This window comes from Temnothorax curvispinosus, unplaced genomic scaffold, assembly GCF_003070985.1.
Source record: "Temnothorax curvispinosus isolate PA1 unplaced genomic scaffold, ASM307098v1 QBEX01007779.1, whole genome shotgun sequence".
Lineage (NCBI taxonomy): Eukaryota > Metazoa > Arthropoda > Insecta > Hymenoptera > Formicidae > Temnothorax > Temnothorax curvispinosus.
Genome location: NW_020217559.1, coordinates 265,637 through 289,226, shown reverse-complemented (window position 1 = coordinate 289,226; position 23,590 = coordinate 265,637). Strand labels below are relative to the sequence as shown.

Sequence of the window (23,590 nt, the reverse complement as noted above, 5' to 3'; positions counted from 1 at the left end):
ACACGACGGTACAGAGTTCGTTACAGAAACCATTGAGCGCGGATTACAATATGTCGACAGTAAGCAATTAACAGCGTGGGAGTCTGTATTTTGTGAAATTAACGAGGACCAGGCCGTCTCTTCTTTCCCTCGTATAATTCTGCCCGCTGAAATTATTTTACCTCAAGCTGACTCAGATTTTAGGGAATACGTGAGGGCCGCCGTCAAAAATCGCCTGTATGTCCCGAGCTTTATCCAAGTTTATCCTTCATACAGGCTGATATTCAAGTTGCGTACAAGATATATTCACGTAGCTGCAAGCGTTAGGTCGGGGTGTTTCGGTAACCTGAACATTTTCATCCGAAATCCCGCACGCAACGTTCAATCGAAAACTAATCGTTTTCGAGAGCCAGCACGATCGTTGCACCAAATGGCACAAAATCGATTTCGTGTAAATACAAATACAGCTGGATGTATCGCGGGCGGGAGACAATATCGGGCAAAATGGAAAATCTCCCCTGACTGTCGATGGACATCTCTCTTTACCGCTTTTTACTTCTTCAACTAGGCCACGCGCCCCGTCAGGATGAAACCGTCTGCAACCGTTACGTCGAACTCTCCGCGTCGTTCCGTCTTATTGTTAGCTTAAGCGGCCTGGTTTGCCTGCAAATATTTGGGAGCGCCAGTAAAGTCATTTCCACGTTCACGAAACAGTCTCACGAGCCAGAGCCAGAGGCAAGAGAGCGGTGCACGATGGTGATGAGACTATCGCACACGGTCTCGCATGACTGCGAATGTGGGCTCGTGTCTGTAACTGCTGGAATGTGTTTCCATCCAACCGCAGAGGAGAGAACAAAGAACAGAGAAATGGTAGCTGTTTCAATATTTAGTAACGAAAACTAGAACATTTTGGCGAATTAAGCTGGCGAGAGGCTAAATAATGAAAACTTGTTATCAGTTAATTTTATTTGACTTTGCCTCAACAGAAGTTTCGGAGCTGAATCGCCAAAGTTGACTGTAAGATAAAAGCCTGCACTTAGCAATCGTTTTCCATTAGAGCTTCGTTAGGAAATAGTTGAATTTAAATTTATTCTATTTGCTTCTATCAAAAAGCTTCCATGAATCAATTCCGTAGATATAAATGTATTTTTATAATCAATCAAAATTTTATCGAGATTTCAGATTTTTTAGATAATTTCTTACACAAGGCTATTGAAATAAACTGAATTATTTGAAATTATAAATTACTTAACTGAAAGGTTAATTAAAATTAAAATTTGTTTATCGCAGTTAATCTAAATTTAATTGAATCAAATTTCAGCATAATTAAAAAATTCAATGCTACTTTATCATCTCGATTATCATCAAACATTTAATTATAATACACGGGTTGTACAGTTTAATCTCGGTTAATGATATGTACACATTGTACATGGTATCCATTGTCGTAAAGAGTTGCTTAACAAACTCGCTAAATGCTCGGATCGTTAAAAGTCGAAGCTTTTAATTAAAAGCAAATGCTAGGCACTTTCATGATTTCCTCTAGGGCGAAATTACAAAGCGGGGTAGTTTTGTCGGAGCTAATAAAAAAAAATTCATCTCAACGTACAGAAATGAAAAGGTCTTGCTTTCACATTTCAATTGCGAATTCAAAATATCGGATATAAAGTGCCAGCCGATAATCCGAGAACGCTGTATTTTTCCCCTGGAACACTTTGTAGCGAACGATTATAATTTCAACGATATTAAATGACGCGCGGAAGCGAGGGAATCAACAATGTAAGACTCCTCTTGTGTTCCGAAGCTTTTGTTATCGGCAAGCGTCTCCGTTGATTTCCCGCAATCTCTGTGTTTTCAATTTACGACCTTAGACCGCCCCGCCGTTATTGCACCATGCATAAAATACGATCCAACAATAATAAGAGTGACCTCTCCTCTACCGTCGGAGGAACGGTCTTTTCAAACATTGCATGTCGGACGGGGGGAGTTCGTTGGGCTGCTTAATAAATGATTTTACGAGCCGGACCGTGAGACACGTATACGCCCGTAGGTCGGGTGGATTTTTCCGCCGGCACATTCTTCTCCGTTTGCTCTCGCTCTCTCTCCACCAGCGTGTCCACCTTTGAGTATACCGCGTGCGGTGCCTGCTCAATAAGAGATACAACGTCCATCCGTTCTCGTTGCATCGTGTTGCAAGCTCTCCCGAGGGAACAGTATTTTCCAAGCAGATGACAGCCGCACGGATTTCTCTCCGCGGTTTTGACACGGTTTTGTCTTTCGGGAGTGACTTCAACGACGCTACTAACAGGTTGTTACATGTCGCATTGAGATAAATGACGTTTATCTTATTGCTGATACACGAGTAGTTCTTGAGACACGAACCATCGGGCATTAGTCTGGCAAACTAGACGAATGAAATTCGACCTTTGCACACAAATGCTCAAAACTGGTTTAATATTAACTAAATTTTCTGACAAACGAGCAACTACCCAGATATTAAATGGTGCTAATTAGGATATCATTGAAAAGGTATGGCCATTCATTAAAATAATTAATTGACACCCGAAAATCGATTTCAATTTACGACCCTAACGAGGGTAAATGCATGTGCAAAATTCTAATTGCATACGTTACAATATGTAATAATATCCAAATACTGCAAATTTTCGGGAAACAAGTTAATTAGCATTAATTAGCGTGGTAGTTAGCTAATTCTATATTCTACAATTGGCGGGATAGCAAATGTAAAATGAATTTGCGAGCTATATAAAGTACATTGCCTCGTGTGACATCCCCGCGATTTGTTGCCGCGCACGACAACAGGTCTCAATCACCTCTCTCTCTTTCGCGGGACAATGGGGCATTTTTTTATTCAGCGCTCCTGTTTTCCCCCGTATATATTTCGATTTCGCAGAACTTATTCATTTGTATGCGGCTGCTTTGTGCCGGGCAGGAACGCGCGCGCTCTGCAGCCAGTTATACGTTATGTAAAATGATTGACTCGCTTACTGGTTGAATAACTGGTCACAATAACGCAACGAAATCAATAATCATCCAGACACCGGTACGCGGTGCTGTCGGTGATTTTAGAGTGCCCCATTGTGCCAGCTGTTCTGTGTGCACCGTGTGTTACATTTTGGAAATTTAATATCTCGAGAACAACGACCTTAACAGCTACCCTTGTGGATTTTTGATATCATTGTTTATATGCTTTTACGAAATTCCCTGTGCATTCACATGTACATATGCACACGGAAAATACATCTAAATTATTATTCGCTATTACATTTGAACAGCATACGTTCGAATACATTGCTCCTTCTCGCTGGAAAATCTCAATCATACGCGTGAAAAACATAAAAACAATCTCTCGCGGGAATATTTATAAAATACAAATTCAAGAAACATTCTCTTGACGAATAGAATGTAATTTCGAGAAGCCGCTCCCTTCCGAGCTGTTTTTGTGTATACTCTATCTGACATCCGGTATTTAATTATATCTTCTTGGAGTAAAGCTGCTCTCTGAGGAAAAGCGTCTTACGGAGTATCGAACACCAATGAACGTGCTAAGACGTTTCCGACTTCCATAACAACGTCTGGCGAACTCACGCGCTATCACCCACGCGAAACCCACCTGTGCCATTTGACATTTTCACATCGTTACATTGGAATTGTATATTAAGACGCGCTCTGTGACATCGCGCCTTGTGACGCGTAAATCGTTGATCTCGAAAGTCGCAGACGAGATAGCTGTTTAGTCGGGCGAGATCTCGAGAGGATGGCGGGGTATATAGACGGCAATTAAGAGAGGATTACGCTATAGGGGAGAGATTTTGTGGCCTCCGCGAAGCCTTCTTCCAGGACATTGGCTTCCGTTTTGTCCCTTAACAAGGTCCCCGCTAAATTCGCCGTTTCGGCGTCGAGGGATCGATACACTTTTCTCAGCGATGCATAAAGTTTCCCGCCGACAATGTGGGGCGGGATGGGGGGGGACATTGGAGAAGAACGCGGACAACATTGGGCTCGGACACAGGGGGTACGAGAGGAAAATTGCTACGGAATTGCTACCGAAGTTCGTAGCGTCATATGTAAGGTGCCTCGGGCTAAATATTGATTTCTATTTTAACTCGCAAGTACGTAAAAGACTCCTTTCTACACGTAAACAATCGCGCGGAGTGTGTTTTACAAATTGTAAACGTAACATCACGCTCTGATATTCCGTCAACTAAATGAATTTAGTTATTAGACGATTGAACACGATGGCGAGAATGTACATACATTTACAGGAAATTGATTACACAGGCGCTAATTAAGCGAAAAGCTGCATTAGGATAAAAGAAAAATATGGATCGTTATTATAATTGTCTCGGTAAATGCAATATCTCTGTTACTATTACTATTACTGTTTTCTATTTTCTAATTATAATAAGAGAATCTAATGAACGCAGTTGGTCAAAGGCATGTCCTAGGCACGAACCTATGTGTGTATAAGCCTTGTGTTTGCGGTGGCTGTTAGCCCTTAGCATTCAGCTTCCGTTGAACGACATGAATTTCTTGAGCACGTTCGTTAAACGATTACACCGTCGCGACGCACGTAGAATATGGCGGGGAGTCTCGTGTGTGGGCAATAAACGATATTTTCAAGTCGGCGCAGACGGGTACAAATGGCAGCGGATATATACGCGACGTCGGCGCGTCGTCGCGCAAGAAACGTCGCGCGAGATAAACAGACCTCCTTTTATTTGCGCCGGCCGATTTTATGCTGCGGGCCGCGCACAATCTTTTCGCACATTTAGGCCCCGGACACACACTTTTTCGTAACAGTAACAGTAGGATTTCGACCAATCGCGTTGCTCGATTCGAAAACGTACGGCCGTACGTTCCCAAATCGAGTAACACGATTGGTCGAAATCCTACTGTTACTGTTACGAAAAAGTGTGTGTGGCCAGCTTTAGCCCGGCCACTAACAAGTTACGACCACCGACGGCGGATAAGCGGCTAAAGGAAATTGGGCAGGAAACCCCGCCGGGATTTTGCGCATCGCCTTGTGTACCGCGTAATTGAGAGATTATCCACCGCAAACACACGATGATTGACTAATTTTCATTATCTCGATCGATACCCTCGTGTACGCTCGTGTGCCACTATAATTTTGATTATTATTATTGGGATTTGCTCGTATATATACAAAAGGGAGATACTTGTTTGTTTACCCTCAAGTAAACTTTATTATACTTACGAATTACATTTGTTACATTTACTGCCTGCCGTAAAATTCAGTTTATGTAGTATAATCGCGACTGAGTGAATACAAACATCAATACGAATCTCGATTTAATGTAAGCTTTATATGCACGAAACATATATGACGCTATAAATTTCCTGAGATAAAAAATGAGATTTTGTTTTCAACATAATTAATGTAACTGTCCATCCTTAAATATAGAATGGCGTGATTAAAAATCTGCAATGTGGCAGGAAATGTACGCGATACACTTTTTCAATAAAATTAAAAAGGGTCGCTTGGAAGTCACGGTGGAAAAAATGATAAAGCACAAATTTACGTAACTTTGCGAAAAAAAACTGTCATAAAGTGAAGTTCAGAGAAACGTTTTAAACCCTGGAGCCTCGGCTTTTAAATTCCACCAAGTTTTTTCTCGATGACGCTTCTACTTCGAGCGACACTCCATTTTCGCGATTCAAAATGATCCTTTAATTTTGATGAGAAGTGCATCTTATTTAACAGAAGAAATATAAACGTCAAATTCTTTTTCCACTGTGCGCGTGACTTGAATAAAAAATTTCAAAATAATTAAATTGATTTCTTATCGATTAAAAAATCGGACGAGAAGATTAAATACATCGTCTGATCCTCTGGAGCTGGAGAGTTAATTAACTGCCGGATAAAGAGGTGGATCAAGTGGAACACGCGCAGCAACGTTTTAGTACAATTTATTTTAAGAGACGGATTATCTACGCATCAGTCTCTCTTTTGCGTAATCTCACAATCAGTAAAGGGGGTCTCTCTTTTTAAAGAAGTTTTCCTACGGCGTATAAATCGCAAGATACAGGCACGTTCTCTCGCACCCTATTCTCATGAATACACACCACCACCATTATATGCCTTGCATTTATTTCTGAAGTTTAATAACGGTAGAACCATTTGAATCAGGAGAGAGAGAATTTATACGGATGGAAGATGGAGACCGCGTCGCGAGATACCCGAGTGTGCGAGGATCGATCCGATTCTGCGGTTTCCGTAGATGGCGAAAGAAAAGGGATGTATTACACGTTTATTCACGATACGGCAGCTGCGCGACGCAATTCAATTGCGATATATGTATATATATATATATATATATATGCATATTTCATGATGAAAAGCACAAAAAGGTTGGCTATTATTGCGAGATTCTGATAAGTGCAGACCGTTCGGTATAATCGAAAAACTTTACTCGTTATCGCGAGCCACGATTCTCATAATCGTTTTTATTTGCAAAAATTTTCGATCTTTTGTTTTTCCTCTTTAGCCAGCCTCGGCAGCCCGTCTCGCTTCGCGCATATCACTCATTAAATATGAATAACTTATGCATCTTATAAATCCGTCGAGTAAAAGCGAATACGTCAAACGTCATTCTGACATCCTTAACGAATAGTTTATATGCACGATATTATATAATGCCTGCAAATCTTTTTTCTTTTTAATAAATTTTTCCATTTTTGAAGCATTTTTGAAGCATATATAATACCGAAATAAATTACATCGCGAAAAATGAGTACACGATGGCGTTTTATCATGTTAATAAATGTTAACAACATAATTTACAATCTGTCGTAATCAAAAACTCGTTTTTAAACTATGAAATATTTTTTAATGACATCTCCATAATGGATAATGATCAGCACGTTGTTCCACGTTGTTCAGAGAGCTCGATCGTAATAGTTATGTAAAATTAATTGCCCCTCGTGGGTGTAACCGTGAGTTATTGTATCAGATCCGAATGCGCACAAATCAGTTCTTTATAATTGTCGCAAGTCACAGCTCACAGCTGATGTATTTAACACGCAGCAGATAACGCACGCAGACTGCGCTTGATTCGCTCTGGATATATTTTAATGAAATGTCTTTGAGCCTGAGCGATAATTAACTTATCCTCGGTCCACCACGAGCACAGAAACTCGATAGGATTAAGCCAGAAGTAATAGCGGCTCGTAAACGCGGGCTTCCAGCCGTTGCCAGGTGCATGATGTACATTTACACGTACTACGAATCAATCTTTACTTGTAGCCTCATACAAATGCGTATTTCCAATTTTTCTAATGAATTTAATAAACGTATTTCGAACATTCGGATGATGACCAAATCGGTATTAAATTCAAAATTTTATTCCGGATGAATAAATTTAATACCATCCACATTGTGTGATATCTCGCCGGGATGCGATAAGATTAATCCGATATATCATTCACAACTTGTAAGTATGGGCTTTTATCGGCTTTTGCAGGTCACGATACTTAAAAAAACCGGCATGCCATATTGATTCTTGTTTGTAGCTTCCGTAACAATTTATTTTACAAGAGGTTTAATACATCCTCGATATCCAGAAAATATTTGTTCCCGATAAATGAGTATTATTACTCACCGTGTAACATCTCGGAGCTTGACGAGAATTAACGCATCAGAATTATTAGTAGTTTTATAATTATTGGTTTTCTATCGGCTGCCGTAGAGATCGCGAGATCGCGATGTGTTTCAAATATATCGATATTAATCCTTTTAACTTCCGACCTCCGAAAATTCGCGTATATTCAGTTTCAATAAACGCGCCCCTAATATCCAGACAATGTTCGAAGGGATTCATTGTTCTCTCTCCGTCCGCGCGTAACATATCGGGGGCACGACAGGATTAACCCGAAATTATTGGCAGCCCATAATTACTGGCTTTCGTTACCTGTTACAGATCATGACGCTGCGAACGCGCACGACCTTTTCGCCTATTAATCATCGCGCCCGGTACGTCATAATCGGTTCAGGTGCAATATCGCCTCGTCAGTGATTTCGTGTGCGGCCGCGGGTGTGTGCGTGCCAGCTCGGACTCGCCCCAATTACGTGCAATTTGGCGACGTCGTCGACCAGGGGCACCGGGGAACCCTTCCTTCGGCGGGGGATGCGAGGACCGTTCGCGTCGCGCGATATCAACGGCGATTCGAGCGCGTCGGGATGAGGTGGCGGCCGGACGACCGGCACCGGACGGACTTCCGAATTGGGACGAATAAGCTGCGCTCCGGCGGCGATCGAACGCGGCCACTCGCCCCTTGAAGCGGCAGCGGCGGCGGCGGCGGCTGCGGCACTCAACCCTCCCGAGGAGGACGCACCTCCCCCGAAAAACAACGACCTCGATCCTCGTTCTCGCGCCGCCATCGTTTCCGGCGCGATCGATATATAGACGCTTCCGGGACGGAGAAACGCGCGGATCTCATGCATATGTATAGCCGTGCGTTAAAATGTGCGGACAATCAGAGTCAAGGTCGAATCGGCCGTCCCGCTCCGCCAGACCGATATCTGAATCACGGACAGACGTAGTCGGAAATAGTGCGCTCGATATCGTCTCTCCGGTATGTATGCTATTCCTGGCTAAAACGAGCCAGGGTGTTATTGTCTCTGATTGGCAGTAACCGAGAGCTAAGATCGAGCCTTAGCCTCGCTCCATTCTTCACTCACTCTCTCTCTCTCTATATATATATATCTATCTCTCTCGTTTGAAACTTTGAAGCGGATATACCGCGATTGCGATGTGAACATTGCGCGAGCAACGATCTTTCTGCGGGAATGGAGATATCGGAAATGGAATTCGGTTTACGAGTGGTATAAGTGGACGCGATCGTAAAATATAAAATTTAATGGTCGACCGCCCGGCACGTGAACGTGAACGTTCTGTGAACAGAAGCGTTTCTAACAAGGGAAGAGTATCGGAGATAGAGAATCGAATTTACGAGTGGAAAAAACGATGTAAACGACAGTGTCGGGAATACAAAATTCGCCGAGCAAGTTCAACGAGCTCAAAAGATCGCTGTGACCGCGAGAATATTTCTAATTCGTTAGACACTATAAACTGCTGGAATGGAATTTGGTTTTGAACTTTGGACGATCCACCACACGCTCGACCAATAAAGTTTCATAACTGTCAACACCGTCGGATTAGCTCTATAATGGTGGAAAATTAAAACGTGTGTTGCGGATTATCGGACAGCGGACGCGACGCAAACCATGATAGAGGAACGCTGAAATTGTTTAATCTCGCAAATTGACAATATTGAATGTCGCGGCAAGACCACGGACAAAAAAAATTTCGCGGATGGAAATAACGGTGCAACTGTTGCTGCCATAAATTAGGTCAATGTTTCGGAATCTCTTGTTCAATCTCCGCGTGCGAAGCGCGCTAACGCGGCATTAAACTCGACTCGGGAGGGGGGCTAAAAACTGGTGTGACGCGGTGTTTTTCCCCGCGGCGACGGCGACGGCGACGGTGCGACAAAATGTGTAAGCGCGGAAGTGGTTTGCACGCTATTCATTTTGAGAGGAAACGTTTTAACCACTCTGCGCGGTGGAGCATTTTATTAAGAAAGAGGCGTGACGTGCGGAGATGTCAACCCGAAGAATCGAGAGTTCCGTCGCGTGTATAGCGCTTTACAGGTATGTGGACTTGCGCTTTGTTCCGAAATAAAATCCACCGCCGACTTCGAAACACGAATTTTTCACGAGAGCATGCTGGAGTACCTCACAAAGCTGAGACTTCTCGAAGAAAATATAAAAAGTTACGAGAAAGTTTTAACGGTAGCTAAACTCCAAACGGTATATATACACAAGCACCAATATCAATTCTTAATTTTTCAGCACGTCGCTACTCTAACGTTAAAAGTTTCTAACTTCTATTTTTTAAATCTTTTAATTTTTAAATTGTAACTTCTGCGCGTTAAAAAAATATATTTAATCGTTAAATTTTATCGTTTCCCACAGGCGGCCGATATAATACCGAAACTCCTAAATGTCCAGTGTTATTTAAGCGATATATCAACACCAAGTCCAAAGTTATATACACAGAACTAAGGTACAACATTTGACCCGATTTTCCAACTTGCAACCGCAACGACTGGGATCGGCGAACCTTGTTTGTCCTCGCCTCTTTGACAACATTCAGGACTGATCTTCCACTTCTTAATGGATTAAAAGACGCTTCTTCTCGAAAAGGCCACTGCGTATAAAGAAAAAAAAACGGATAAAGTTTATCAACACCTCGGGAAACGTAATGATGTTAAAATGAGAAGTATATACACGGATTACATGTAAAAATAAAGAATCGTTAACAATAAAGCAATCAGATTACTTGTTGCAAATTTTGATCAATATTTTAAGATTCTTGCATTTGGTTATCTCTGGCATTTTCTTGTGCGAAATTCTTCCGTAGACAAACACGTAAGAAATTTTATTCGTTATAAAATACAATTTTGCATCAACGCTAAATAAACCGCGCTTGATGCCGCAACAATTTATTTCCGAATCGTTGGGAAGTCGCGCGACAATTCAGCTGATGTTAAATTCCTCAGGTCCACTAATTTACCGTGCTCTATGCCATAGCAGATTCATCACCTGTTGATCTCATTCTTTCTGTATTTGACGCGAATTGGATCGGATTCAATGTGTCAACCTAACCGCGTCAGTCTTCGCAATTTACGATCCGACAGGAATTAAGTGATCGAGTAGTGCAAACGTTGCTTTAGGCGAACACTACCACGCCGTACAACTTTGATCAAAATTACGGTGCACTATTGATAAATTGAAGAATTTCTCTTGTAAAGACCGTGTGTATAAGCAGTAGCGATGTTTCTAAAAATAAACTTAAAAGATTAAAACCCCTCGTTGGAAAGAAAAACATGTGAAAAAGAAAAATTACGGAACATTAGAACATATATACGTAATAGAGAAATATAAACTGAAATAATGTGTACGTTTAAAATTGTAATTAATTTAAGATAATAATTAATTTGTATTATTATCTATTTACTTAATATTATTTAATTATATTATTAATATAATTACTCATTATTATTTCATACACGTAACATTGCTTATTAACATAACTTATTAAAGAAGTGCCATACTTTTACTTAAAAGAAAATTTTTTCATCTTTTTACATAAAACATTATATTTAATTATAAAATTTAATTAATTATAAAATTAGAAATTAAATTATCACAAATGTTATCGAGTTTACATTTTATTAAATAAATTTAATACACGCAATCGATAAGAAGTAATTGCGCTAAATTTCACGTAAAGCATAACACAATAGAAGAATAATCTAAATTTGATGATAAGCGCGAACGACATATTGATCTGTATGAAAAGGTGTAAAAAAGATGCAGAAAGAAGTAACAGAATTATCAGATCGCGAACGTGGACTTCTAGCTTATGCAATATTAAGAATCTTCCATAATGAAGAAATAGAGTGAACTATATATATATATATATATATATATATATATATATATATATAATAGAATCGATCACCTCGCATATGATATAATGCGATTCCAATTTAGCGTCATTATGAAATAATGAGTGACGTATCGAATTACGTAAAGTATCGATGCACACGGCAGATATTATATCGAGAAAGATTAAATTAAGACGATAATACATTTTTAACGCTTTTTCTTATAATTGCTTTATCCAGAAAAATCGGACTATTTAATTAAAAATCTGTCATTCGGTTATTCGCAATTACATCTATGTATATGTACCTACACAATATATCTCTCGTCTCGAATACTTTCATGGAGACAAATATACAAGGGAATAAAGATGAGTTTGACGATGAGTCTGCTGAAACGAAAATAATCATTCCTGCAGTGAATGGCCCCGGAATGTTTTAGGATCTTACTTCTCGATTCTGATCATCGTAAAGTAACATCGCGACGATGTTTTGACGTACGGCCATAAAATTTAGGAGGTCGTCGCGCCATTTTTATTCAAAATTGACGTCTTCTATATCTTTCTATCTTTTCCGTGCATTTTACGGCACGTTTCCAATTTAGGATGTTGAATTATGATAATCCCGCGTGTCTCCCGGGTGTCGTCGAGCTGCTCGCAGGAAATCGTTACGGGTATTCATCAGGGATCGATGCATCTGATTCAATGCATTTATCGATGACGGTTCTCGACGCGCGCTCGAAACTTGTTCAGGCTGTGTAAACAGGAAAATCATCCTCTCGAAGTGCCCCATAGATGTTAGAGCGAATTTCTCTCGTTAATTAGCGCGTTACCGTTATTGGCATTTAAACCGTGCTAATGAGAAGGGGAGAGAAAGACAGAGAGAGAGAGAGAGAGAGAGAGAGAGAATACGAATCTTGAGCATCACAGTGCGACGATTTTCTTTAATCATTACAGGGTGCATCGACGGTAAATAACTCGGCATTACGTGTCTTGTTAATTACATCACGGCAATTTTCCCGACATAACAAGCTCGTAATCGATTATAAATGTCCGCGTAACGAGAAAACGAGACCAATACTTGATGTCTGTAATAAACTGGCACCGGACCGTCTCAGATGTCGTAGGTTGCAACCTCCGTGAAAGACGAACCCTTTGAGACGTGTTCCCATGTTCCAATCGTGTTCCAGCGTGTCACGTTCCACGGCGAGAGAATTGCGTGAAAATGAATTATTCTCTGTACGCTCGGCATCGCGAGTGATACGAAAGTTAAGGTATTCGCGAAGACTTTTATAGACAGACTCAAAGTGGATTTGTCCCGGAGAGCTTGTCCCGGATCATCCGAGGTCCGGGACAAAAGTCCACGTCGATTCAGATACATGGAATACGCGACTCGAGAAACGCTTACGTTCCTTTAATAGAAGGGACACAATCGGGAGAATGATATTCTTTCTATCAGAAAAATTCATCTATTTATTTCCGCCGTCGCGCATTCCATCGCCGCGAGAGTTCTCCATCGATATCCGGCCCGAGAGAAACCAATTTAATATCCCGACGCGGTGGATAAAGTACATCTTTTCTTCTCGTCCAACGCGGAATAACGATAGTAATTATCATAGCCAATAACAGATACGGACGTGACGAGCGTCATAAAATTTTTCGCGGAGATTCGTGTCGCAAGAAATTCATTTCGGAATTTATTACGATGTAAATTCGTTGTACCATATGTATTGCGTATTGTTATTTCAGTTATTTGTTTTGAAAAGATTATTGCAATTTATATTCTGAATTACATTTGTAACTCATTGACGCAACGTATCATTATGTGTTCAATATCGTATTGACCTAAATTAATTAAAGAGCTCGACATCACGTATTTTGTGCTCCCGTTTCAATCCCGTACGTATTATTGCTTAACGTACAACCTTACAACATCAATCAATCTGAGACAAAAGATATTACATGTTTGTTGAGTTTTTTTATAAATATGTGGTTATAAAATTATCAATTGACGCATTGACGAAGTCGTGAATGATCTCGCGAATATTAACAACGAACCGCGCGGGCGCAGGAAACTTCAAACCGACGAAACAATTCTGTTTCCAATTCATGTCCTCTCTTCCTGGAAATCCACGGGGAGAGAGAAGTCACGTGCGCGCGAGCGGCATTCAATTTTGTAGTGATGACGTTACAGAAAGCTAGCGATGGAAAACGCAATTATGCGCAAATCTACTTACCGCCGCGCGCAAAGCGGAATCTGGAGCGTTATCCCAAAAGCGTTAAGGGAGACGAATGCGCGTCAGGATATGCCCTATTCATTATCGAGATAATCCCATGCGAAATCGAACCAACAATCAACCGCGCTCGATAATCACGCTAAACGGAATTAAGCCGATAAGCATCGTAAGTTCACACGTGGGCTGCTCTGTCGCGCATGTGTGCGTGTGTGTGTGTGTGTGTCAGGGGGTAACCGTTATCCAGTTATCATCATCAAAAGGATAGCTGTGCAAACAGAGTTAGAATGCAATTTCTGTTTTCCCAGTAACTCTGTAAAAACTGTGTACCCTGCACTGTGTAGTTTTGATCGCGTACTAACGTTGTAAAAACTGTTAGTGTACAGGGTTTTTTTTTTACGGCGCGATAACGTTATAACAGTGTGTTTTCGATGAAACCGGGGCACCATCTCTGTTGTTCGACTTCGCGCGTATACCAAAAAGGTTTTAAAGCCGATAGAATGATCGAAGGGCGCACGTATATGACAAAGAGGAAATGACTCTTTTTCGGCTGTTTTTCGCTTCGGTAATTTCGACCAACATTGTGCCGCGGTTTTTCCTTGTCAGCTTTATAAATTTTGTTACGCCGACAGCGTTTTAACTATTATATTTGTTGAATTATGAATTTTACGTGGCGTGCATAAGTTAAAAATAATTATTTTGACATTCATCAAACGACAACGACAATTCGGGCTTTCATACTCTATGAAGTATGATAAATGATATAATTATAAACAGAAGTTCTAAAGTTTCTCTTTTATACACACGCTTTTATCTACTACCTTTTTTTATCTGTTAAAAGTCTAAGCTGATTGAAATATTGTAGGCGAGACCGAGAGGAAAAGTGGAATGTTCGGCGAGTCTGAAATATATTCTATGCATTTTTATATTTTCTTTCGTCATTTTGAGCATATAAAAATATTACAAAGTTTTTGTTGTACAGATAATGTTTCGTCAACTATACGGGACATCGTTTGCCTGTTGCTCGCAAAGTTACGGAAGTTCATATAACTTTGCTCGCAATTTTTCACGTTAGTATTCATCTCATCACCAAACTCTGATCTTCCCCACACAAAGCGATAGGAGAGCGGACGCGCGAGTTGTTTAGAAAAATCTCGCCTGGTTGCTGGATTCAGTTGCAGCATTTCAAAGAGCTCTAATTACGCCACGGTGCTCCTTGTTCTTGCGGCATTAAAAGGGAAGGAAAAAAACACGATCACGTATTCCGCGGCAAACAAAGTCGTCCCGATTTCATTGGCTCGCGATATCTACTTTCAAGTCGCCTCACGCATTTTCTCGCGTATGCCGCGGACGGTTCGCTTCGCTAAAATGTTTCTGCGAGGTCAAATGTGACTTGAAAAAATAAAAAGTGAAACTAATAACAATAAATTGACACATTGGTCGGTTACTGTAAATTTAATATTTTAATTATACATGAGAAGTTTATTATTATATATTGATTAGAAAAGGTACATTTGTGTAAATAAAAACATATCTAATAATATTAGGTCTATTCGTTTTCGCTGCACTTTTAAACTAGTGCCAATAAGTTAGAATGAAAGAAAATGTATTTGTTTCATTCTAACTTATTGCATTATGTTGCACTAGTTCAGAAGTGCAGCGGAAACGAACAGGCCTTATTATCAATAGTAAAACTCAGCTACAAAGTGTCTTATAACGTGATCTAAAATAAAGACATCGCGCCAGAAATCAATGCCATTATGAAGCAACTTTGAAAGAATCTTTCGAGTCCCCGATGCGAAAAAGATTTAGCCTTGTTATGTACCTACATACGTCGAAATAGGTCACGTTTATTACGTATTCCGCAGGCGAGGGTGAATCGACGGAACAGAGCGTTTTCCCGCCGTTCCCCGCCGCGGTGGCAGTGACATCGTGGTCGGCAGGGTCCAAGGGCCCATGGCCGGGAACTGTTTTCGCCGGTTCTGGTGGTGGCTCCCGATCGCGATCCTATCCGGGTGCTTCTCCCCCGCAGTCGAAGCCGGTATCTCGTGCACGTCCACCTACCCCTCGGAGACAGCGCGTGACGTGCGGCCCCGGCCCGACGCGGACGTGATAATCTTCCTGGGCGAGAGATGCGACGGGGAGATCAACGTCACCGAGATACAGGATCACTTGGAGCGCGATCTAGCCGGCGAGCACTCGATCAGCGTGATGCCGAGATCCGGTGAGTATATATATTATATATATATATATGTATATATACTACTTGTACCGGATACTTTATCCGATGATACTACTTATTCAATAATTCGGCGAGGCAGCCGTGCGAGTACTGCAAATTTTACACGCGATAGATACGCGATATTGGAAAAGTACAGTTTGAATATTTTATGTAATTACCAGTTGATATACACGTGATGTACGCGCGACTAGAAAATGTTGTCTGAACGTGTAAAACGGACATTGAAAATTTACAAGCGCGCGGCCGATGGTATTTAATGACGCGTATATAATTAATTATACAGGGGGGATTATACATGTGCGAAAGACGATAAATCTGGAACATACCTCGCAACATCGTAATCTCGAATACATTAATTAATTCGAGGGCTATTTCTCTCACCCGAGTAATTAATTATAATAATTATACAGAGCAAGCGCTTATGCGTTCGCTGCATGCCAGAGGTGGCAATGTTAAATTTTAACGTAACGTTTCGCTTCTCCCCCTCCGTCGAGAGTAATGGTATTACGCATATATTCGCAAATACATAGATTATAGAGCGTAATATAATCATTCGCGCACTTCCGTAACACGTTATCAAGCCGGCCCTAAATTTACACGCCCATGAATCACGCGACGTCCAATAATCCCATTACGTATTCAAATCGAAACTCGGCCGGCTATGCCGATTGCCGGTTCGACGTTCGACGTAAGTGCCGGGCTGGCGAGAACCGCTGGAGATTCTGGAGAAAGGGTCCAGTTCTCGAGAGAGCGCGACGCGTTTGCCGTTTGTAGACGGCAAACGCGTCTCACGGAAACGACGTAGCAAACTGGAGTACCGTGTACCGTCGACGATGCGACCGGAATATAATGCGATTCGCATGGCACGAAGTTGATACGCCGAGCTCGAGAACGACTCAGGCGACTCCCCGCAGTCCCCGCCGCAAACCCGATTCTCCGGATTCTCCCGCGAGAGTGGCCGCGAGAGATCAGCATTCAGGAAGCGCGGCTAATAGCGTATTGTTTGCGGCGTTTGCACCGTTGTATCTTGCGCCAATGATCGCCAACGGTCGCGTACACGTATCTCTCGCGCGCGGAGTGATACGTATACGTACGTCTCGATCGACTGGGTCTGAATAGAATCGTGGGATTCGACGTTGTTGAGTGCCGGCTGTAACGAGCAAAGAGCACGAGAGCGTAAGTAGGATATCGGTGACTGTCTCCATCCCGGGATGGAGGAGGATAGCGAGTTTATCGGAATCGATAGCCAACCCAACATTGAAAATTACGCCATTAAATCAGTGCATCACATCCGCTCTCGCCATCCTGTAACTGTACCTGACTTGTAATCTGTAACACGTCCTTCGGGTGGTAACAAGTAGTCGAAGACAGTGGAAGATCGCCCGGGCCGGTCGCCGAAATCTCCGATCGTCGTCGCTCTAAATGGGAACTAAATGGCCCGATTAATTAATTTCCAGAGACGTGTGAGACGGAAACCGGGGGCCTCGGCGCGCTGATCCACGCTCTCGGCGAGAGCAAGACGAAGGCGGTGATAGCCGCGCTCGACAGCTCGATCTGCGAGGTCGCCGCCAAACTCGCGCATCTTGGGAATAAACCGCTGCTAACTTGGACTTGTCCGCTGGTGAGTGTTATCGTTTACTCCGCGGACGGTCTTCGCAGTTTACACACAGTTATCGGAGCTGTCGAACAGCAATTAAGGTACATTTCCCGGTATCTCGAGAGACACAGCTGGGTCTTGCGAAAATACACGATATAAAGCGAAGCTGTTATACACTACAGCTCTTTCTCTTGAAGAAAAATAGCGGAGAGAGAAAGATCTAGAATTTTACGTCGGAGTAATTAAACGTTACGTTCCTCGGGTATGTCTGACTGTTGTTGACTTGTATCACTAGTATCACTTGAAAACATTCTCCGTGGATATTTTAACTGGTTATTATTTTTTTATACCAATCAATAAAACTATTTTAAACATTTTAGAAATTAATTTTCCGAGTGTGACATTTATGATACATATTGATGTACGTGTCGCTTTGTTTAAATTAAATCAATGCGAATATTTTTTTACGGCAGATTCCGGCACGTGTTTTTCGGGATGCCGATATCATACCTTGATAGGATATGTTGTTATTAGTAAATAAATATATTCGCGCTCTTCTATGGAATAATAAATATGAAAGTGTAAAATAATAAAGACTACGCCGCGTCAGACGTGCAAACGAAAGGAGATATCAAAATGCACGCGGTATGTTTATTGCCGGGCGCGTTTGTAGCAAACCGTGAAATACGGCGCGACGTTATTTAGCCCGTTGCATTTCTTCCCGGCGAGCAAAAGTTAAAATGATGAAAATTTGTGCGCTCGTAAATAATTATATACAACGTAATATCCCCGACTGGAAATTGGCGAGGCTGTAAATTTCGCCTCGGTCTCTGTATACGCAAATTGATTCTACTGGGAAGAAGCGCAATTTTAATTTTAATAACCGACTTGCGAGCATCGGTTGAATCGAACCGGATAAATGGTTATTTCCCGTTATTTAGTTTTCTAATTGGTGCACGTCCAATTATGGACATTTCCGATGCAAGCGGCAAACTCGCCAGTATATACTCCGTCAGGTGCCTGAGTGGAGGCAATAAATATAGAGCTTCGTCAAATTTCCTTTGATTCATCCGTGAACTTTGTCATCGGCACAATTCGCTTGAGCGAAACAAATCGCCGCCTCCGCGAAAAAGCTTTTTATCCCGCTCGTAGATATTTCACACGTCCCCCCAAGACGACAGTTATGTCATCGTTTCAGCGAATCCAACACTTTCGGGTATTCCTTGACTTGCCTAAAAGGAAATTGAATTTCACAATGCCGTTATATTTAACCTAACTTTTAACCTTTATCCGAAGCAGTTTTTTATAACGAAAAAGAAGCGAAAAATCGTTTCAAAATGATAACATTGCAGAATATGAATGCTATAAAAAATGTTTTGGATTTTATTTTACTATGAAAAAACGCAAATAAACCATACGCAGATCTGTTATTGCTTTGGAAAAGTTATGTGCACAAAAATGAATCTCCTGAAAAATTTTTACAAATATTTCTCCGTAAAACAATTTCGTTCATCGGATAGTATTGATTTCAAATAGAAGCACCGTAGACCCCGAACCGAAAATAAAACGTCTCGAGTAGCGCCTCGTTAAAATTTGAGATCGTGAATATCGATAACTTGTGTTCCAGAGAGATTTAAAGGAAAGGGATCTATCTTCGATCATTAGGCTCTCTCCGTCATTACCGTCAATGGCTAATGCCGTAGCGGAAATATTCCTGCACTTGCAGTGGAAGTCCGCGGATGTTATCAGTATAGGTAAGTCCTCAAAAAACACTTACGTATATATGTATAATTACTCTAGATAAATTCTATTGAGTAAATAGCATTAGCTATAACAAATAAAAAATATTACCTATTTCAATTTTTGTTTTATTCTAATGTTTTTTTATCATCAACATACAATATTTTTTCATTGTCCATCCAATTTAAATTATTTCAAAACTAAAATTTTACAAAATAGAATAAATAAGTGATTTTTAAGATATAAATATAACAAAAATATAAACTATTTCAATATTCTTAAAAATATAATTTGTAAAAGATAAATTTTTTTATATTGCAAATATGTGTATTCAGTAAACACCAATTAACAGTAGCATTATATCTCAATATTATAATTTCCTACGCAATAATAAAACTGTTATATGAAACAGTATACTTATATTGTTGAGTGGGAAATTATAATATTTTAATGTCTATTAGTTGGTGTCTACCGAGTAAGTTATGCTTAGAGCTCTTGGTTCGTCAGTACAATCATATCAATCGCCGTAACTTGTTCAAAACATGACGGCAGTTCCCTTTTCGCTTCTCTCCTATAAAAAAATGCTGATGTGAAATTTAATCTAAATATGTTCTGCATTTCCAACAAAAATATAGATACTTTGTGACAGCTGATTAAAACTTAGTTAATTCACGTCTTTGTTAATTCACGACTTAACTTGAGAATTACGTAATGTATTTTGCAAGTCGGCTCCGTCAAACGATGCGAGAGGCAAAAAAGCTCATTTATTCCAACGTGCGCCGCACGAGAAAATTACGTATGACTTTTTGCCCCCTGACGTCACAGCCCAATTTCGTTCGGTCGAGCCAGAGTTTAGGGATTAAATCGCGAATAACAATGCGAAAGGATCTGGGACAATAATGACCGATAACAACCGAGGACAGTCGGAACCGAACTGTCCGACCTGTCCATTAAAACGCGATGCGCGACCCGCGCGTTGAATTTTAATGAGCATTAGAGAGATACGATTAATGCCGTAGATCGCGAACCGTGGTCCAGCCTGGACCGTGCTGTGATCAATGCGTTCCGAAGTATCGGCGTCGCCCTGCGGTACCACCTGATTCTACCCCATCGCGCCACCCTCGAGCAGATCCGCAGGATTCTGAGGTCCGTGCACAGCGTTTCCCGTCGTGGTAAGTAATGCACGATTAATCCCATTATATACGAGAAACTCGCGAGTATTACTCGGCACTCACAGCCCCCGGCTCCGAAGTCTCCGTGTGTGTGTGTGTGTCTCTCTGTCTCTACTGGAGTAACTACCGAAACTATCGGATTGAGGATTAAACGGCATGAGGCGACGCGCGCCTTCGTCCTGAACACGAATGGCGCGTACACGCGTCCCCCTCGTCCTTTCGTCCTGAAATCCCTTCGTGATCGAGGACGTTTATACAGTTCTAATGCCCTACGACTCGCGCGAGTCACAGTTTGATGGCGATGCCATCAGCTCTGAACTATTCCAGATGGTGTTCGCGAACTTAATCCTTTAATTACGTTCCGTCGTTGCAAATTTACATAGGGTGTCTCGGAACCCTTCGACTTTAACTCAATTTAATCCTATTTATGGGCCGATTTTTTTCCTTTCTTCCTTAACACACGTCGAAGTATCGAAAAGTGTCTTTCAATATTAAGCAGCAATCTTTTTGCAGGGAAGTAACAAAATTTTAATTTCCGAGAGACGAGTATCGTCAAAGGAGGTGGAAAATCCGTCGTTAAAATAAACATGCAGATTTATTACATTTCTGCAGAGTAAATTAATCCGCTTGAAAAATATTGCTCAAGACTAACTGAAATAAAATAAACATAGCCGTCGCAATATAGACAGGTGCGAGTTTATTGCTGTTTATATGCTCTTTGAGAAATGGAATCTAAGTGGAAATCTATTTCTGAATCTCTTTACAAATCTTTTATGCGCTTTATATGGGGCTTAAGATAGCTCAGCAAGCGCAATTTCCAGCGAGTAGAAGTAAATAGACAAGAAGATTGCTCTCGCTAGTACGTGGTGTGCGTTTATGGAGGGTCGTGAAGTTAACAATGTCTTTTTAAATGTTTCGCCGTACATAAAAGACGTCGCGGGACTTAGCTCGGCTGCTGAGCCAGGTTTAGCGGCGATAAAACCCACCTGTGCGGCCAATCTGCAGGTCTTCCAGCTGTTATATGTATGAGAGAAGAGAGAACGCTTATATGAGCCATCCGAGGACCGTTACGAGAAATTGAAATTTCGTCGCAATTTTTTTGTAAATTTTTTGCATCGCACCGATCGCCACGTAATAACCGCGCGTTTCAGCATCTCCGCAGAAGCGGGATTAACTTGTTAGTTAACAACAATTTACGACGCCCGGCGGTGTACTCGGGATTGCAAATGAATCGAGTAATGGCACGACGACGACGTGAACTTTCCAGGAGGGTTCGCCTCAAGCGAAACGTATATCTTAATATGAGATATGACGTAGTCAAAGCTCGTTTTAATTAATTTCAGCCTTATGAATGAACGGTTCGCTTCGCATTTCACTGAGATAAGCGCAATCTGCGTTTACGCAAATGTAAAGGACACGAAATGGCTTTTCCTACGTACGAGTGGGTCTTGCCCACTCAGTTATTGCGTCCAGAATCCGTTTTGTCGTCGGAATATACATACATTTCAGAGTTTACGATTGTATTCTACGACGGAAAGGTGGCGTCTCTTTGTTTCTCTTTTTTTCCTGCAGCTAATTAATATTAATTAGTCTTACGTAGTGCTGTATCTTCAGCATTTTCTATAATATTTTAATTAAAATCTCCGGCTTTAAAGTTCTTCTGAAAAGGTTATAGAGATATATATACGGCTATAAATTCAATCTCCACTCGATTGGTCATTCCCTGGTCGTTAGCTAATACATCATTTTCTACGATTTATCCTTCTTTTCTCTGTGCCCTTTTTCCGTTCGTCCTTTTACTCTTCTATTTATTCGTGCACATACATTCATATAGTACAGAATATTGCGAATCATACCTAGGGGCTATATGATGGATGACGTAAAACTATAGCAAAAAGGATGAATTTTACTATTTACTTTGAAGACTTCCTCGTTTCTCGTGTCAATTAAACATATATTTTGGCGATCATTTCTAAGAGATATATATATATAGCAGTTACTATCTAATCCCTTAATGCCAGGACTAAGCATGTAGAGAACAAACTTACTAATAAATTAAGTTTGGTTTATTAACGTGAATAAACTACGATAGATATTGCTTTGAATACAATTTCTAAAATAATATTACATGTTGAATAACGTCACTCTGAATGATAGATAGAGAAGACTTCTACATGTCGATTTATAAGGATCTTCTTACAAAAAAGATTGTAAAAATAGATTTACCTTATCTTCTCTTTATCTATGATTACTAAATTACAAATCACTTAAAATCCAATAAATAAATAATAACATCAAATAATAAATAATTCAATTATGATCTAAAATCGTCTATTCAGATCTCTCTTTGACCTTATTCGTTTACCTTCATTTCATATTCCTCTTTGTACAGTCACGCGAACTTGATCCTTTCTTTTTTTTTGCCAGTTATGGTGCTTTGTCTGCCGCTACTCGACGAGATGACAAACCGCGTTCTGATCGAGCTGAACGCCGCGTGGCAAACGCACATCCAGAATTCCGTCATCCTGATGATCCACACGGAGGATATCGACCTCTTCCTACCGAGAGACGACTCGCCGCCCACGTCACCCCCCACCGATCCGTCGACCTTGGCCCATTCCGCGATTACACAGTCTTCCAATTTTTCTACCTCGAATGTAACTCGCGCCGGCCCGTACACGACCCCGGAGAGAGACGAGAGAATGCGGAGGGTGCAGCAGACCTCGCGAAGATTCGCCCCGCCGAGGAATCTCAGCAGCACCACGATGGAGAATCTGCTTGTGGTCGCGCCACTCGATCAGAGGTAATCAATTATTAACGACGTTAACTCGGGGTCACTTTATCGATGTAAGTAGTTGCGGGTTTGAGACATTCTAGACCCGCGCGGAATAATGCAGCTCGCAATTCTTCATGAAATATAAAATTATACTCTTAGACAGAATGTAAAATTAATTAACAAAGATATAGATTATTCAGTTATAAACGTTCTTATTAAAAATTTTATATAAATGATAAAATCTGTTCTAATTTTGTTACTGGTTGATTTCTTCAAGATCGATATAGATAATCATTACAATATTCATAGCTTTTTTTTCACAGCCATCTGCCTTCGTTACATTAGTCTATAAGTAAAC

The 23,590-nt window shown here is 41.0% G+C and overlaps 1 protein-coding gene across 6 annotated transcripts in view; it reads left to right on the top strand.

Annotated features, from left to right (window-relative positions):
* LOC112457431 (retinal guanylyl cyclase 2-like) overlaps nt 1-23,590 on the top strand; it is a 43,925-nt gene that overhangs the window by 5,726 nt on the left and 14,609 nt on the right. For 3 of the 6 annotated variants that reach the window (XR_003041105.1, XM_025020473.1, XM_025020477.1), the window contains exons 2-7: nt 7,941-9,673; nt 15,574-15,929; nt 17,405-17,568; nt 19,172-19,298; nt 20,304-20,456; nt 22,884-23,259. Coding sequence is in view for 5 of the 6 variants with exons in the window: in XM_025020473.1 (XP_024876241.1) it covers nt 15,662-15,929; nt 17,405-17,568; nt 19,172-19,298; nt 20,304-20,456; nt 22,884-23,259 (1,088 nt within the window). In the remaining variant the exon portion in view is untranslated. Of the gene's footprint in view, nt 1-7,940; nt 9,674-14,687; nt 14,776-15,573; nt 15,930-17,404; nt 17,569-19,171; nt 19,299-20,303; nt 20,457-22,883; nt 23,260-23,590 lie in introns of those variants that run through there. The other 3 variants (XM_025020476.1, XM_025020474.1, XM_025020475.1) reach the window with 3 other exon arrangements.